The sequence below is a fragment of the Ascaphus truei genome, chromosome 5 (genome assembly GCF_040206685.1).
Source record: "Ascaphus truei isolate aAscTru1 chromosome 5, aAscTru1.hap1, whole genome shotgun sequence".
NCBI lineage: Eukaryota > Metazoa > Chordata > Amphibia > Anura > Ascaphidae > Ascaphus > Ascaphus truei.
In genome coordinates this window covers 36,448,740-36,462,511 of record NC_134487.1, presented here as the reverse complement: position 1 = coordinate 36,462,511, position 13,772 = coordinate 36,448,740, and the positions used below count along the sequence as shown (strand labels likewise).

Genomic DNA, 13,772 nt, shown 5'->3' with positions numbered 1-13,772 from the left:
GCTCTTTTCCTCCCCCTCGGCCCCTCCCCTTGCGCACTTTCCCCCCTCTGGCCCCTCCCCTTGCGCTCTTACCCCCCCCCTTGTCCCGTGCGCACATTTTGGGATTCTGATGGAAAGCCACTTTATAAAATAAAAAAATGTAATCCATATTTTTTTTTTTTAAATAGTATTCCTGTTGCAACAGAGGTTAAACATTTAATCTTTTAAATTAAATGCTTTTGAAGCACTGTGTGCTTACTTTGAAATTGTTGGTAATCTGACCATAAATATCCTTCTATACATGTAAAAGGTATTATTATATTGTTTGGGACCGGGACTCTGTATTTTCCCCTCCTATTTGTATGATTAATGTAACAATGGAATTAAAATACAGATAATTAGAATACATATTTTGTGAAGTGCTATATAAAGACTACGCATGCATACGTGTTATTTTTCTAATTTAAAGTCTTCGTTCTCCAGGAATCACGTAAAATTCATCAGTTTCATTATGTGAACTGGCCGGATCATGATGTTCCATCTTCCTTTGACTCTATTCTGGATATGATCAGCTTAATGCGGGATTACCAGGCTCATGAAGATGTGCCTATATGTATACATTGCAGGTATGAAACTTTGTTCGTTCCTTACCTTTCTGTACATTGCTGCAGCGGTGGGCGAGATTTTTTTGGGGGGGGGGGGGGGGGGAGGGGAGGGGGCGCGTGATTGCAGAGGTCCCGTGTTCTTTCCCGAGGCATTTAAATTAAATGCCGGTACTGTGCGTGGCCTCTGCAACCTCTATTTGCCAGCGTAGGGACGCATGACCATGGCGAATGTCAAATGACGTCACGGTTGCCTTGGCAACGCCGTGTGTCGCGTGATGTGACGTCACACAATGACGCGTGAGGTAAGGGGGATGCGCAGGAATGGAGGGAGCAAGGCTGGGGGGGAGGCGCAGCAAAATAAGTTTGCGTGCCCCTGCCTTACTGTATTTTTTTATCAAATTCTTTACTGATGCACATTTTCTTTGTATGCATAGAAGAATATTTCAATGCGTATGCTTAAAGTAAGGCTACGCTTATAGTGACGGTGACAGGCTGCGGTCGCTGGAAAAATCAAATAGTTGACTTTCAGCGATCGCGACCAATCCGTCGCACTTACTATAAGCGCCGGTACTATAAGCGCAGCCTTATTCTTGAACATCAAGAAAAGTATACACCTTCATACCAAAGAATGATGGTGTGATGAGAGGATGCGAGATTGCTATTAAAGTAAAAAGGAAAGACCATTCGCAATCAGAGGACAACTTTTAAATAGCCTCTTCGAATGAATATATAATGGGCATATAAACACTACCATCAATGTAAATCTGTAAAAGCTGTGGCATAAAAGAATATACATATATATTTTTTTAAATAACACACAAACCTGACTTTTAGAAGCAATATATTTAAGGAGCACAATGATGGAGTAAAGGGAGCAATAAGTCACAGGGTTATTGCAGAAATACATTTGTACATCTGCATTATATTGTCTTGTTACTCACATGAGTCTGCCAAGATATAAGGAACAGAGAAGGTTCTTCTTATAACAGCCCTAAGAGACCATGTAAACAGTGTGAAACAAACAACCCTTTTGGTGCTTCACCTGCAACCACTGGCCACCCCAGCAGCCCTCTACTCGGTACAGAGTGAGGGAAGATGTGTGGCTTGTAGCTTCTTCCCATTTCTTAAGCTTCCGAATGACGGCTTACAGTAGTTCAGTGTAATGAGGAGTGGGAAAGCATTAATCGGTGGGTCGCCATTAAGGAGCTGACTGAATGGGGTGTGGTCAAGCTCCTATATGCAGCTGTCTGTATGCCGTATGTGGGTCATGTGTGGCCCTTTGGAAGGCTTAATGGTTTTACAGGCGGCCCTTGAGGTATATTATGGTGCCCATCACTGACCAGAGGTTTTAAAACATATTTGAATTATAATTTTAAAATAGTTACACATTGCAAAAAAAAAAAAAAAAAAAAAGTTTTTGTTCCTTTACTGTTGCATACATCAGTGAGCTCATGTAGTACAAATCTATTGGAATTCTTTAATACGGTGAACATGCCTTAGGATAAGGGAGGTCCCGTGGTCTTCGTGTATAAACCGGTATTTAGAGTTTGACAAAACGTTCTGAAAATATTTTTTTAAAGATCAGTTAATAAAATAAAAAAATATGGAAAAATCAACTTGTAGAAAGGAAACTGATCATTTTAGTCCTAACGATCTGTATCTTAACCACACTGGAGAAGTTAATACTGATTTTTCTCTGGCTGCTAGTATTGTACTCTAGTATATTAATAAATTTGGTTCTCAGACGTTTCCTCAAGGCCAGTAAAGTGTGCGCAGATTTGGAAATCTTTTAGTGCGTTGTTCTTTTTGCTTTTGAGAGCTCTGTACATTATAATTTGATATATGAAGATCTCACTTTTGTCTCCTAAAAGATATCACAATCTACAGCCAATTTCCATTTCTCCAGGAGCAATATGGCTAATAACTTTGAATACGCGAAATAAAAGCACTCAAACCGAAAACATTTTGACCAATTTAATGGTTTCTTTTTTCTCACAATGTTTTTTACGAGGTATTGCACCTTAATAGCACTACAACTGCTTTATTAATCTGTTTTTGCCATTGTCACTAAAGAACACTAGTATATAATAGTGTAGTTGAAGTCCCTCCAATGTATTTGATAGACATGGGGTGTAAGTACTCATGCAAACTTTCCTCCTTGGGAAACTTGGCAGCTAATTCTTTAACTGTGTTGATATACATGCTATTGAAGGTAATGGCCACTATTCTATGGAGGCGAAATACAGGAAACTATCTGGAGAACTACAGTTAATATTTATAATTATTTTGTCAATTTTTTTACTTATACAAACATATGTATGTACATATACACCTGGGTTTAAATACAAAGCACCATATGACACTAGAAATTACAAGAGGAGACAGGGTTATTTTTTTTTTAACAAATCTATCAATTAATAATACAGTAGGATCACTGGCACGCACCCAATACTATCACATTGTTATTTTGTATTCTCTATTAAATATGGCGTTGGTGATTCAGGTAATTCCCACTAGACTTGATATATTTGACTGCACACACGTACAAATGCTCAGCCATCACACATGAATGACTGTTAATTGTGACTATACTTTAGATTAAAACACATACAGCACATTCACATTCCTTACCCCCACAAGAGGATCCATGACTTTCTTAACCTTGCACCGTACAGATGCATTGTAGTTTCATATCCTGATTAAATCTCAATAACACTTATAATTTCAAATAATGTTAGAGATTAGAATAATGTAGTTTAGTGGTTTTCAATGTCTCTGGTTCCCAGAAAACCCTGAAACTATTCATTCATCTCTCACTTGCAGCATTTGGCTTTTTTCATTACCGTTGATAGATCAACATTTAGCACGGATTTGTGTGGTGGTATAAAATGGTCCACGAGAAAACAAAAGCTTGACCTCTTCCATATACTTTGCATATACTTTGCATATACTTTGTTCATGGTCCAGCAGAAAGTGAGGCCAAAGGATCACATAGGGGAGGACTGTCACAGGTACCCCTGGGTGAGAAGCACTGTCACAGGATGGAGACCCACGAGAGAAGATCAATTCAGTTAACGCATTACTCATCACTTCCCGACTCTTCGTAGTATTTCGCCTATGACATAAGAACTGTTAAATTCTTTATATAAATGTGTCTTGGAGTAATGTCTTGTATACTAAATACATACTTTTTGATTTCCATTAGCATTGTTGGTATGATGTAGTAACGTAGGTCTCCTGTGTTTACAGTGCAGGATGTGGAAGGACTGGAGCCATTTGTGCCATAGATTATACGTGGAATCTGCTGAAAGCGAGGGTAAGACAATCTGATATTGTTTGAAGAATAAAAATGTCATTAAAAGCTTTCATTTCCAGGTTTGTCAGTTCTTTAAAATTGATTTTTTTATTTTTTTTTATTTTAATGTTTTGTAAAGGTTATGAAAAGAAATAAAACGTCCCATTGCAATTTATTTTGTGCCTTTTTGTTTCCCAATGTAGAGGATACCAGAAGAGTTCAATGTATTCCATTTAATTCAAGACATGAGGACACAAAGGCATTCAGCCGTTCAAACAAAGGTAGAGAAGAGCTCACTTATCCAATTCCTTTATCTCATTCAATAAATGTATTTGATAAACTTCATAAATATTTGGTGCAGAGGTTTAGATGTCTGGCTTGGCATGTTCATTTTAAAATGTGTTCATGTTTATTTTGTAGGAGCAGTACGAGCTTGTGCATCGTGCCATAGCTCAGCTATTTGAGAAGCAGCTGCAGGTGTATGAAAGTGAGAGCAGGAAGATTGACAGCTTGGTATGTATCACCTTCGCCCATCATACAGTTTAAAATGTCATTTAATGACTTGTATGCCTGTATGATCCATATAGCGGTTATACATGAGTAAAAGCCATGGTCTTGTAGCATATATCTATTTTGCTTCAAGTATGGAAAGACATTTTACTCTTGTTAGTAAGTGGAGGTGAGGGGGAGGGTGGGAAGACTCAGGAAATGTACTAAGCTCTGATACGGGTTATTGCACCGCAGTCCCGCGTTAACTGTTGACTTGAATAGCCGGGGTCTTTGTGTGATCATCCGTATCGAAGCTTGGTAAACTCTGGCAATGAAGGTCTTAAAGTTGCATGGACAACAGCATTTAGGAATTCATTGAAGTTTAAAACGTTTTGCAGCGTATAAGTTATCCACAGTTCTTAATTACCTGTGTAGTTGCTGCTTTTCTTGTATAGTACAAAACCTGTACACACAGCTAGACCGTGGGAGTAGATAGACCATTATAGAATACAGGCAGTTAAATGTATGGTGCTGAGCTATGATAACTCAATTTATTCTCAATACTATCAACACAGAGAGCTTTCTGTCAGCATGCATGCTCCTTATAAAGGCGGTCATTCTCTCTTGAATGTCATTGTAAAATGCGAATTTCAGTATTTCTAGTAGAAAGATACAACTTTCAAAGGCTCATGTGCAGCACCATGCTTCTATTTGCTTTCTCTTTACCTCTTGCAGGACGTTATTCTCCAATACTTATGCTGTTGATCACATAATTGCCTGTGCCGGTCTGTCTAGGTGTCTTGTCACAGCACCCCTTAACAGCATACATGAAAACAAATTGTAACACCTGCAACCAGACAAATTCACCGTACCCATTGTAGATCTTCTTTACCCTTTAGTCAAGGGTGCTGAAACAGGAAGTGACAACGTTTCTGTGGGGGGAGGGGGCACGCCTCCCTTCAGGTGCAAGTGCCACAGTGAGGTGATGTTCCTTATATAGCATTCTTCCCACATAGCCCTAAATTAGAGATGGGCCAGAGGTTTAACATACAACTTGAACCATATGACCCCCTACAATACAGATCTTTCATAAAAGCACCCTGCATTACTCCTATCAGCATAAGCCCTTTTTTTTCACCCAAGCCCATGATTTAACATGTGGTAATCTAAATCGGGCAAAATACACATCATAGTAGTCTGCATAAAGAACATGACATTAAAAACAATTTTATAATTTGTTTTCACCATGCTTGCATGTATGTTTTTGATGCAGTAACTGGTATGAACTTACAATTGGTCTCGTAGTTAAAATTGGTTGCATTTGTTTTTCACCGTTTACAACGTATATTCACTCTGTATTTTAAGAAAATATTTGAAAAACAAATGGTAACTATTCCGATTTTTTACAAAATGACATCTTCAGTGTATAATCGAAGTACACTAAAGAATGGGTTTCTATTTGCAGGATGAAATTAACACTGATAAAACAATCGGCTCTTTGGAGAATGAAAAAATGGACTCCCCCCCACCAAAGCCACCACGGATTCGGAGGTGAGGGATTGATTTAGCCCATTTGTCTTCAGGCTTTGCCAGTGTTCACTACATTATACAATTAACAGTCATTTTATATTTGCAATATCTTGCATACTATAAGGTTTTAATGTGTGAGATTATCTGTAGGATTCATCTTTTTGCAATAGATTTTCTTCCCTTGTGTACCAGCTGAGACCAGGCATATTTGACCTCTGACACAAATGTTTGCAAAAAGATCTGTCATCTAGCTTTTGTAAACGTGTTTGCTTAGGGAATACTTTTTAGTTTTTCTTGACTTTCTTTCATTTGACATGCACTGTGCTTATTCTTTCATTCCCTTAGTTGGCCGCCTCTGCATTCATGTTTTTTTCATTTCAGCCCTCTGAATGGACATGTTCTTTACGTATTGAGTTTGAGTTGTGTATTCAGGCAGTTTGTGGCAGACGACTTCTCTTCCATCATTGAAAGGATTTCACATTTCTAAGAATGTTACATGGGTGGATGCTCTCACTTTTTTTTTTTTTGCTACTCTGGCATCCTGCTGTTAAGATATTTTTAGGATTAAATAATACAGTAATGGGTAGTTAAATGACTTCCATAGGAAACGTGCTCCTGCTGTTCACATAACCTTGGGCTTCAGTCATTCAAATTGAGGATTTATGGCAGAGTAGTAAATAGGAGTTGCAGTGTTTGCTTGTCAAGAGGATTGTGCATGGGAGCACACAAGCCCTGAATTATGTTGGTAACGGCTAAATGTGACTGCCCGGAGACATGAAAGTGCTGGTTCTGTTGCTTGAAATCTACTCCCAACAATGGCCATAGAATATCATTGAAAGTCTCCGGTGTAATGTATGACAACACTGGTGGGTTTGAAATTCAAGGATGTTGACAGTTTTGTAACAATGGAACCAAATTAATCTACCTTTTTTTTAATTTTTAATTTAAAAAAAATGATGTAAAGCTTTTTCTGTAAATTCTGATGCAGATGCAGAGTTCAAACCTTTACCGTCCCATCTCGATTAATATGCCGCACTGTTATTTCATCTTTTTGCAAATTCGTTTGCACTTTTAGTACCCAAAGCAACATGTAGAGAAAATGCAATTTGAATTGACTCAAATGAGAAACTGTTGCTGGGTGTGACAAAGATATTGAAAGATATCTGTCAATTGTCTTAAGTACACAGTAATAAACAGAAGTTAAGGCCTTCACACACCTAGAGAAAATACCTGCTGTGGTCGAGCTATTAGGAGCAGTATTCAGGTGCTGTAATTGTCGCCTGGAGTATTTATTCTGCCAGTTGAAGTGAATGTATGCTTTTCTGCTTTATATTTAGTAAACGCAGCTGTCCAAACGCTCTATTGCTCCCTGTCCAAATCTTTCTGCTCACATTCATCTTTTTATAGTGAAACTATACTGATCTTTTACGTAACGCCCTGTACATAGACTGCTACTTTACGCTCAAATCTTTTTTGAACATTGCAACTGTATTCCAAAAACGGTGATCCTGCCAGCATATTGTCACAGGCCCGTTATCAATGCTTCAATGTTTCTATTTTGGCCTTCTGAGAGAACGTTAAGTGTCGTCTATTTTTGGCATATCGGCTGCATTCCATGGCCTTGGCACCAGCACTTTTATTTGATGTGAGAACCCCACGCTGTATTTCTGAGAAGAATTCCGACTTACTTGAGGGTTTTTCCTTGGGTGATTGCCAGCAGCCTTGTTAAGCCCAGCTCAATTCTGTCCTTTGTACCACAGCACATTTTGTAGTTTGCATTTGAGCTGTCATTGTTCCAAGCATGGTGGGAATTTCATTTCATACCGTCACTTTCCCTCCTCAACTCCAACTCTAGGGAGATTTGCAGGCATTTTCTTGTACTCAAGAGGTTAACCTGTTGAATGATGGAGTGACCTACTGCACAATGGCTCAGTTGCTGCTGAAATGTTTTTGTTGAATATATTTTAACAAATCCCCGTCAATGCTCTGGGTCCATGAAAGGTCCAGTTTCTCCCAAGACCTATATGAACCAGTGACAGTCTAGTTACAGGTGTTAAGTCTGCCAGTTTGTTGCCATAAAGTAATCTGAAACCAAATTATTCATCAATTAGCTTTAAAAAAAAAAAAAATTTTGTAAACATGAGAAGATGGAACTTGAGCGAAATTTGACATCTATTAGCCATTTCATTTTTCGGTTTGGAGCAGGAATTATCCTTTCTCTGCAGTGAAGAGTGGCTACCAAGGGTAAGGGGAACACTTGTGCTCTCCCTCACACACTTAAGACCAGTCCCCAGGAAACAAAAAAAATAAGTTATACCAATACGGTGTCACTGCATCTTGGAAATCGGCTTGATTATTCCTTTATACTAGGTTGGTTGAGGAAATCTGTATTCAAATTCTGAATATTAGGCCGCTCTTAAATATCCATCCACTGTGAAACGCCAGAGCTTGTAGCCATCATATATAAACCTACCCTTAACGTAATATCACTGTTAAAGTGCCCATAGCTGTGGTACAGCACTTGTGGTGTGGTCAAAGCTTTATAAAAATGTAAACGGCACTAGCACAATGAAAATCTAGCAACTCAGAACAGTGTTTTGATGTAGTAGGCGCAGAAAGATTACGTGAATTGTCTTACGACGTAGGGCAGTCCCTAGATTTTAGTCTTTTTCCTCAATTCAGAGTTTTTATTTTATTTTTACGCTTAGGAACAGTAATTTTATTCATGAGAAATTAAATAGCGACATGGCATCCCATATGGTTTATTTTATTTCAGTAGAGTTTTCAATTAAATGTACCATAATTGCACCTAAATTATTTTATTTACAAATTGTTTCAGTTGCCTTGTAGAAGGAGATGTCAAGGAAGAAATTTTGCAGCCACCAGAACCTCTTCCTGTGCCGCCCATCTTGACGCCCTCTCCACCTTCTGCCTATCCAACCGTGACTACCGTGTGGCAAGACTGCGATCGCTATCATCCCAAACCAGTTTTGCACGTCGTGTCGGCAGAAAAGCCAACAGATATGAATGAAAACTATAGCAAGTCAGGAGAAGTATTAGGAAAGCATGAACCTGCCATGGAGAAGAAGCTAGAGCGCAAGCTGAGTATTGAGATAAAGAAAGTACCGCTCCAGGAGTGTCCCAAAAGTTTTGAAGCCAACACAGGTTTGCATAGAGGACTTGGCATAAAAATAAAATCTACGTCCTCTTATGCAGTGGACCAATCGTCTAAAACACCAGAGTCTAGTGCTGTGGAGTCTGCCGTGGATTTGTCTTTAAATGCTTGTGCTGATTGTAAGGGTTCAAAGCCTGCTAAATCTTTAGATGTGCAGAATCAAAGAAGCTTTAATCCGCTTCCAAGACCAGACCATTTGCCTTTGGAAAAAGGACTTACTACGTCTTCTGCCCGTGGTGTTGAACATGCACAGTGTAAAGAGGTGTCTTCCAAAGCTAAGAAACATTTAGGTGTGTGTTCTTCTGATCTTAAAACTATCCCAAATACCACTTTCCTGACCTCCCAAACGTCAAGTCAGGTTGGTGATCACTGCAGCACTCTTTCAGTAAGTGCGCCCTTGTCCTTTACTAACCCTTTACACTCTGATGACTCTGACACCGATGAGGGGAATACTTATGGATCCATGACAAAGAGCTTGTCCAACATTTCAACCGCAAGTGCCACCGTGTCTGCTGCTTCTGCAGCTGAAAACACATCTACTCGGAAAGTGTTACCCATGTTTATTGCTAGACATGATTCATCATTTGCAAAACAATCAAAGTCTGAAAAAGGTAAGTTCTACTATTTCCACTGTGGCAGAAAATATAAGATACACTCCGTCTTACAAACATTGTTTGTCCTTAACCTTTGCACTTAAAGGACAAATCCACCATAACAATCTTTCAAATCCTGTAAAAAAAATAAAAATGGAACTAGGATTCCTCAAGTGCTGACCTGTACCATTTTCAGCCCCCCTGGTTCCTGAGATGCTTACTAGTGAAGTTACCGGTATTACGTTCTGTTTTTTAAAAGGGGATTTAAATGGACAATCAGGAAGCCACAGCCTATGATGTTGCAGCTTCCTATTGGCCCAAGATTTTAGCAGGCATTTTGTTTTGCATGTGGGAGGTTGGAACCTTGTAACTTCACCAGTACATATTTTTGGAATCTGGGGGTCATAGGAAATTAAACTAGTGATGCTCGGGGAGACCTGGTAGTCCCCACCCAGTAAAATGGGGCAGATAAAAAATTACACCCGCATTTCCTCCTCATTTCCCCCTCCTCCCCCCCCCATTAAATAAAAAGGTAAATCGTGCATTTCGTCCCAATGCTTTTTAAAGGAACAGGATAAGTGTTACAAAACATTAAGAGCAGCACTTTTACTTCTCATATGGCTGAATCTAAGCCATTATTTACCTTGGTAATTACATTTTTTTTAGGGACTGTCAACTATTCGTTTTTCAATATTTCAATTTAAAGTTGAGCCCAGAAGTACTGATTAAAGCCTCTATATGGCTAGATGAGGCGTCTTTATTTCCTTGTCCTTCATTGTGTTTTTTTTTTTTTTTTGTTTGTTTTCTGTTTTTAAAACCAGGTTTTTGCTAAAATATACTTTTACTTTTAAATAACTTACTACAATCAGATTTTTGTTGTATGTTACAATAATTTTCTTTTATTTTAAACCATAGTGAAGTGTAAATGTAACCTTGTAGGACACTGATTTTTTTCTGGTTTTACTTTTCATAAACTAAATGTTTTCCTTAAATCAAAAATATGAAGAATACTTCCAATTTCTTCAGTGCCGGAGACCTAACAATATTACTGTATCTCACTTGAAGAAGCAGCTTCCATATTTGGTGGTGGTGCAATAATAGGCAGCTTTGTTTATAATGTATGGGAAAATATGCAAAGTCTACATACATTACACAGTGTTGCTGTTATTTCAAAAATGTTCACTGGAGCATTGCATTTAAAGGATATGGCAGTTACACTGATTACTTGTTCCGTTGGCATTGAAAGGGTTACTTTTGAATCCATTTATTTCAAATGCCTCCTTTTCAAAAACGGTCCCTCCTGAAATTGAAAATGAACAAAGCACCAGGCATGTTGAACAGGTTAAATGTACTGTAGAAGACACATGGTGTGTGTGTGTGTTGCAGAGAAAGGAAACTTTTGTGATAATGGATGGTATGCACTCTGGAAGATCTACATCTAAGTGTCAGCAAAGCAACACAAAGATATGCATTGGTGTGCCTGTGGCACTGTTTTATATCAATTGAAATGGATTCTCCATGTTTCGGCTCCCAACAAAGCCTTAATCAAGAGCAACAACATCGAAAACTAAACAAACTAACCTTCAGCCTAACACACTGACCCTAACAAACGCGTGACAAGCGCAGTGAACCCCTAGTGACGTCGGAGGGCAAGTGTAAACCTACTGGTATATTTAATAGAAAAACAGGGGGGCGCGCGCTGGAATATGTCCCTGTATAGAATATATATTGACAACCATGCCCCACAACGCCTAGTCACTTAATTAAAGCAACACAACAAAATAGTCACGACTGTGACAAAACAATGAATGTTTTAGCACTGTGTAACATACTGAACAGTGACTGGAGAGCAAGTTCGCTGGTGAAATCCAATGTATAGGGCGATCAGGGTATCTCTTTTATTACTACGTGCCATTTTTTTTTTCGATTTGGGTTTTGGGCCTTGTGGTGCATTGAATTATTTAATAAAAATAAATAATAATTCTCCCCTGATAAACATTATTTAGAAATGATGTAGCCATCCTAACAGACTTAGGCCTAGGACATAGTAAAATCAGCTGTGCTGAACAGATGCACAAAGCCCCTGCATCTGTAATCAGCGAGGCTATAGTTGCTCCCTCCGCATGCGCGCTGATGCGTGCGGAGGCTGAGAAAATCAGAAGAGACAGGAGAGTTTTAAATTTTGCCACTTGGGGGAGCGGTGACCGCTCCCATCCAATGGGGCTGCAGCCTTTTTTTTTTTTCCCCTTCTGTGTCGGTGTTCTGAGATAGCAGAGCTCAGCCACCAGACAGAGTAGAGGCAGCACAGGTGTGTGTTTGTGTGTGAATATATTTATCAAAGTTGCACAATGTTAATAAATAATTTATTCTCACATGTATTTTTTTTTTTTTTTTAATTTTTAAAATATTATATAATATATACACACACTCACACTCACACTGACAGCTACCAAGTGACACACACAGAGTGATACCCACCTCCCAAGCGCACTTGCTGTCTCCTCTGCCAGGACAGCTAAAAGCTTCTGGTAGAGCGAGCAGCAGCACAAAAGTGTTTACTATGTCCCATGCCTCAGGTAGCTAATATGCTTCAATTCAGTGGATCTGAAGAAAAGGGACATTTAGTATTGAACATGATACGAATAAGTTATACTGTTTAATGGTGACTGAAACTTTCTGACAGAGCAATTTACACTAAAGTAACCTCTGGATATAACTGCACCCTCGGGATTGCGGGTGTCGTTATATCAAATTCTCTTACATAGCATTTTATAACGGGTATAAATAAAAAAACGGACATGTCTGTGCTGCCAGTTTAATAAAAATATTGAAAAATAAAGTACAACTTACGGAACATAACCCACATTGTAATTGCAGTTAAAGTGCTGCTTTATCCAGCGTTTACTGTAATAAGTTGTGGAATTGACCTTTTAATCAGCAATCCACTTAAGTGGGGGGTCCCCATGAACCTTTCCAGGCACCCATAGTTAATGAGTACTCATTTTGTCCTGGAGGGAGAAATACATTTCTGGACAGAAAATAGCCTTTGCCTTGTTTTATCCTGGGCAGCCAGTGCAAAACTGCAGCTTTCTGTTGGTGAACCAGCAGCCATGTTGGTGTACTTTATAAATGAATCTTGTGTGCGCGTGTGTTTGATAGACCATGGGTTGGCACCCGGTGACAAGGGAGAGCGATAAACGTGTTTCTGTATGTGTCACTGTTGTGATGGCGCATCCAGTCAACCAATGAGGAGCGATCATGTGGCTATGACCGGGCTGGAACAGCCATAGGTTTTTTGCATAAATTGAATGAATAATCCCAGTCCTGTTTTTGTTTTGTGTGGCTACTGTAGTTCTACATTTCATGACTGGAAAATTGGCAGGTAAATGGCAGATGAGGTTTAATACAGATAAATGTAAGGTTATGCATTTGGGAAACAGGAATAAACAGGCGACTTACAAATTAAATGGGGATAAATTCGAGGAATCCTTGATGGAGAAGGATTTAGGAGTGCTTGTAGACAGCAGTCTTAGCAATAGTGCCCAAAGTCATGCAGTAGCTGCAAAGGCAAACAAGATCTTATCTTGCATTAAACGGGCAATGGATGGAAGGGAACATAATTATGCCCCTTTATAAAGCATTAGTAAGACCACACCTTGAATATGGAGTACAATTGTGGGCACCACTCCTTAGAGAAGACATTATGGAGCTAGAGTGCACAGAAGAGCCACCAGATTAATAAAGGGGATGTATAATCTGATTTATGAGAGGCTAGCTAAATTAGAATTGTTTACATTAGAAAAGAGGCGTCTAAGAGGGGATATGAAAACTATATACAAATATATTCAGGGACAATACAAGGAGCTTTCAAAAGAACTATTCATCCCATGAGCAGTACAAACACTGTGTCATCCCTAAAGGTTGGAGGAAAGGAAATTGTACCAGCAACAAAGGAAAGGGTTCTTTACAGTAAGGGGAATTTATTACCCATGGAGACTGTGATGGCAGATGCAATAGATATGAAAAAAAAAATGTTGGACATCTTTTTAGAAAGGAAGGGTATACAGGGATATACCAAATAAGTAAACATGGGAAGGAAGTTGAGC

General features: G+C 39.0%; 1 protein-coding gene across 3 annotated transcripts in view; it reads left to right on the top strand.

Moving 5' to 3' along the window:
• Window positions 1-13,772, top strand: part of PTPN12 (protein tyrosine phosphatase non-receptor type 12) — an 83,992-nt gene that overhangs the window by 53,231 nt on the left and 16,989 nt on the right. For all 3 annotated transcript variants that reach the window (XM_075599618.1, XM_075599617.1, XM_075599619.1), the window contains 6 exons: window positions 463-605; window positions 3,834-3,900; window positions 4,083-4,160; window positions 4,300-4,392; window positions 5,834-5,919; window positions 8,738-9,684. In XM_075599618.1, coding sequence (XP_075455733.1) covers window positions 463-605; window positions 3,834-3,900; window positions 4,083-4,160; window positions 4,300-4,392; window positions 5,834-5,919; window positions 8,738-9,684 — 1,414 coding nt within the window. The remainder of the gene's footprint in view (window positions 1-462; window positions 606-3,833; window positions 3,901-4,082; window positions 4,161-4,299; window positions 4,393-5,833; window positions 5,920-8,737; window positions 9,685-13,772) is intronic.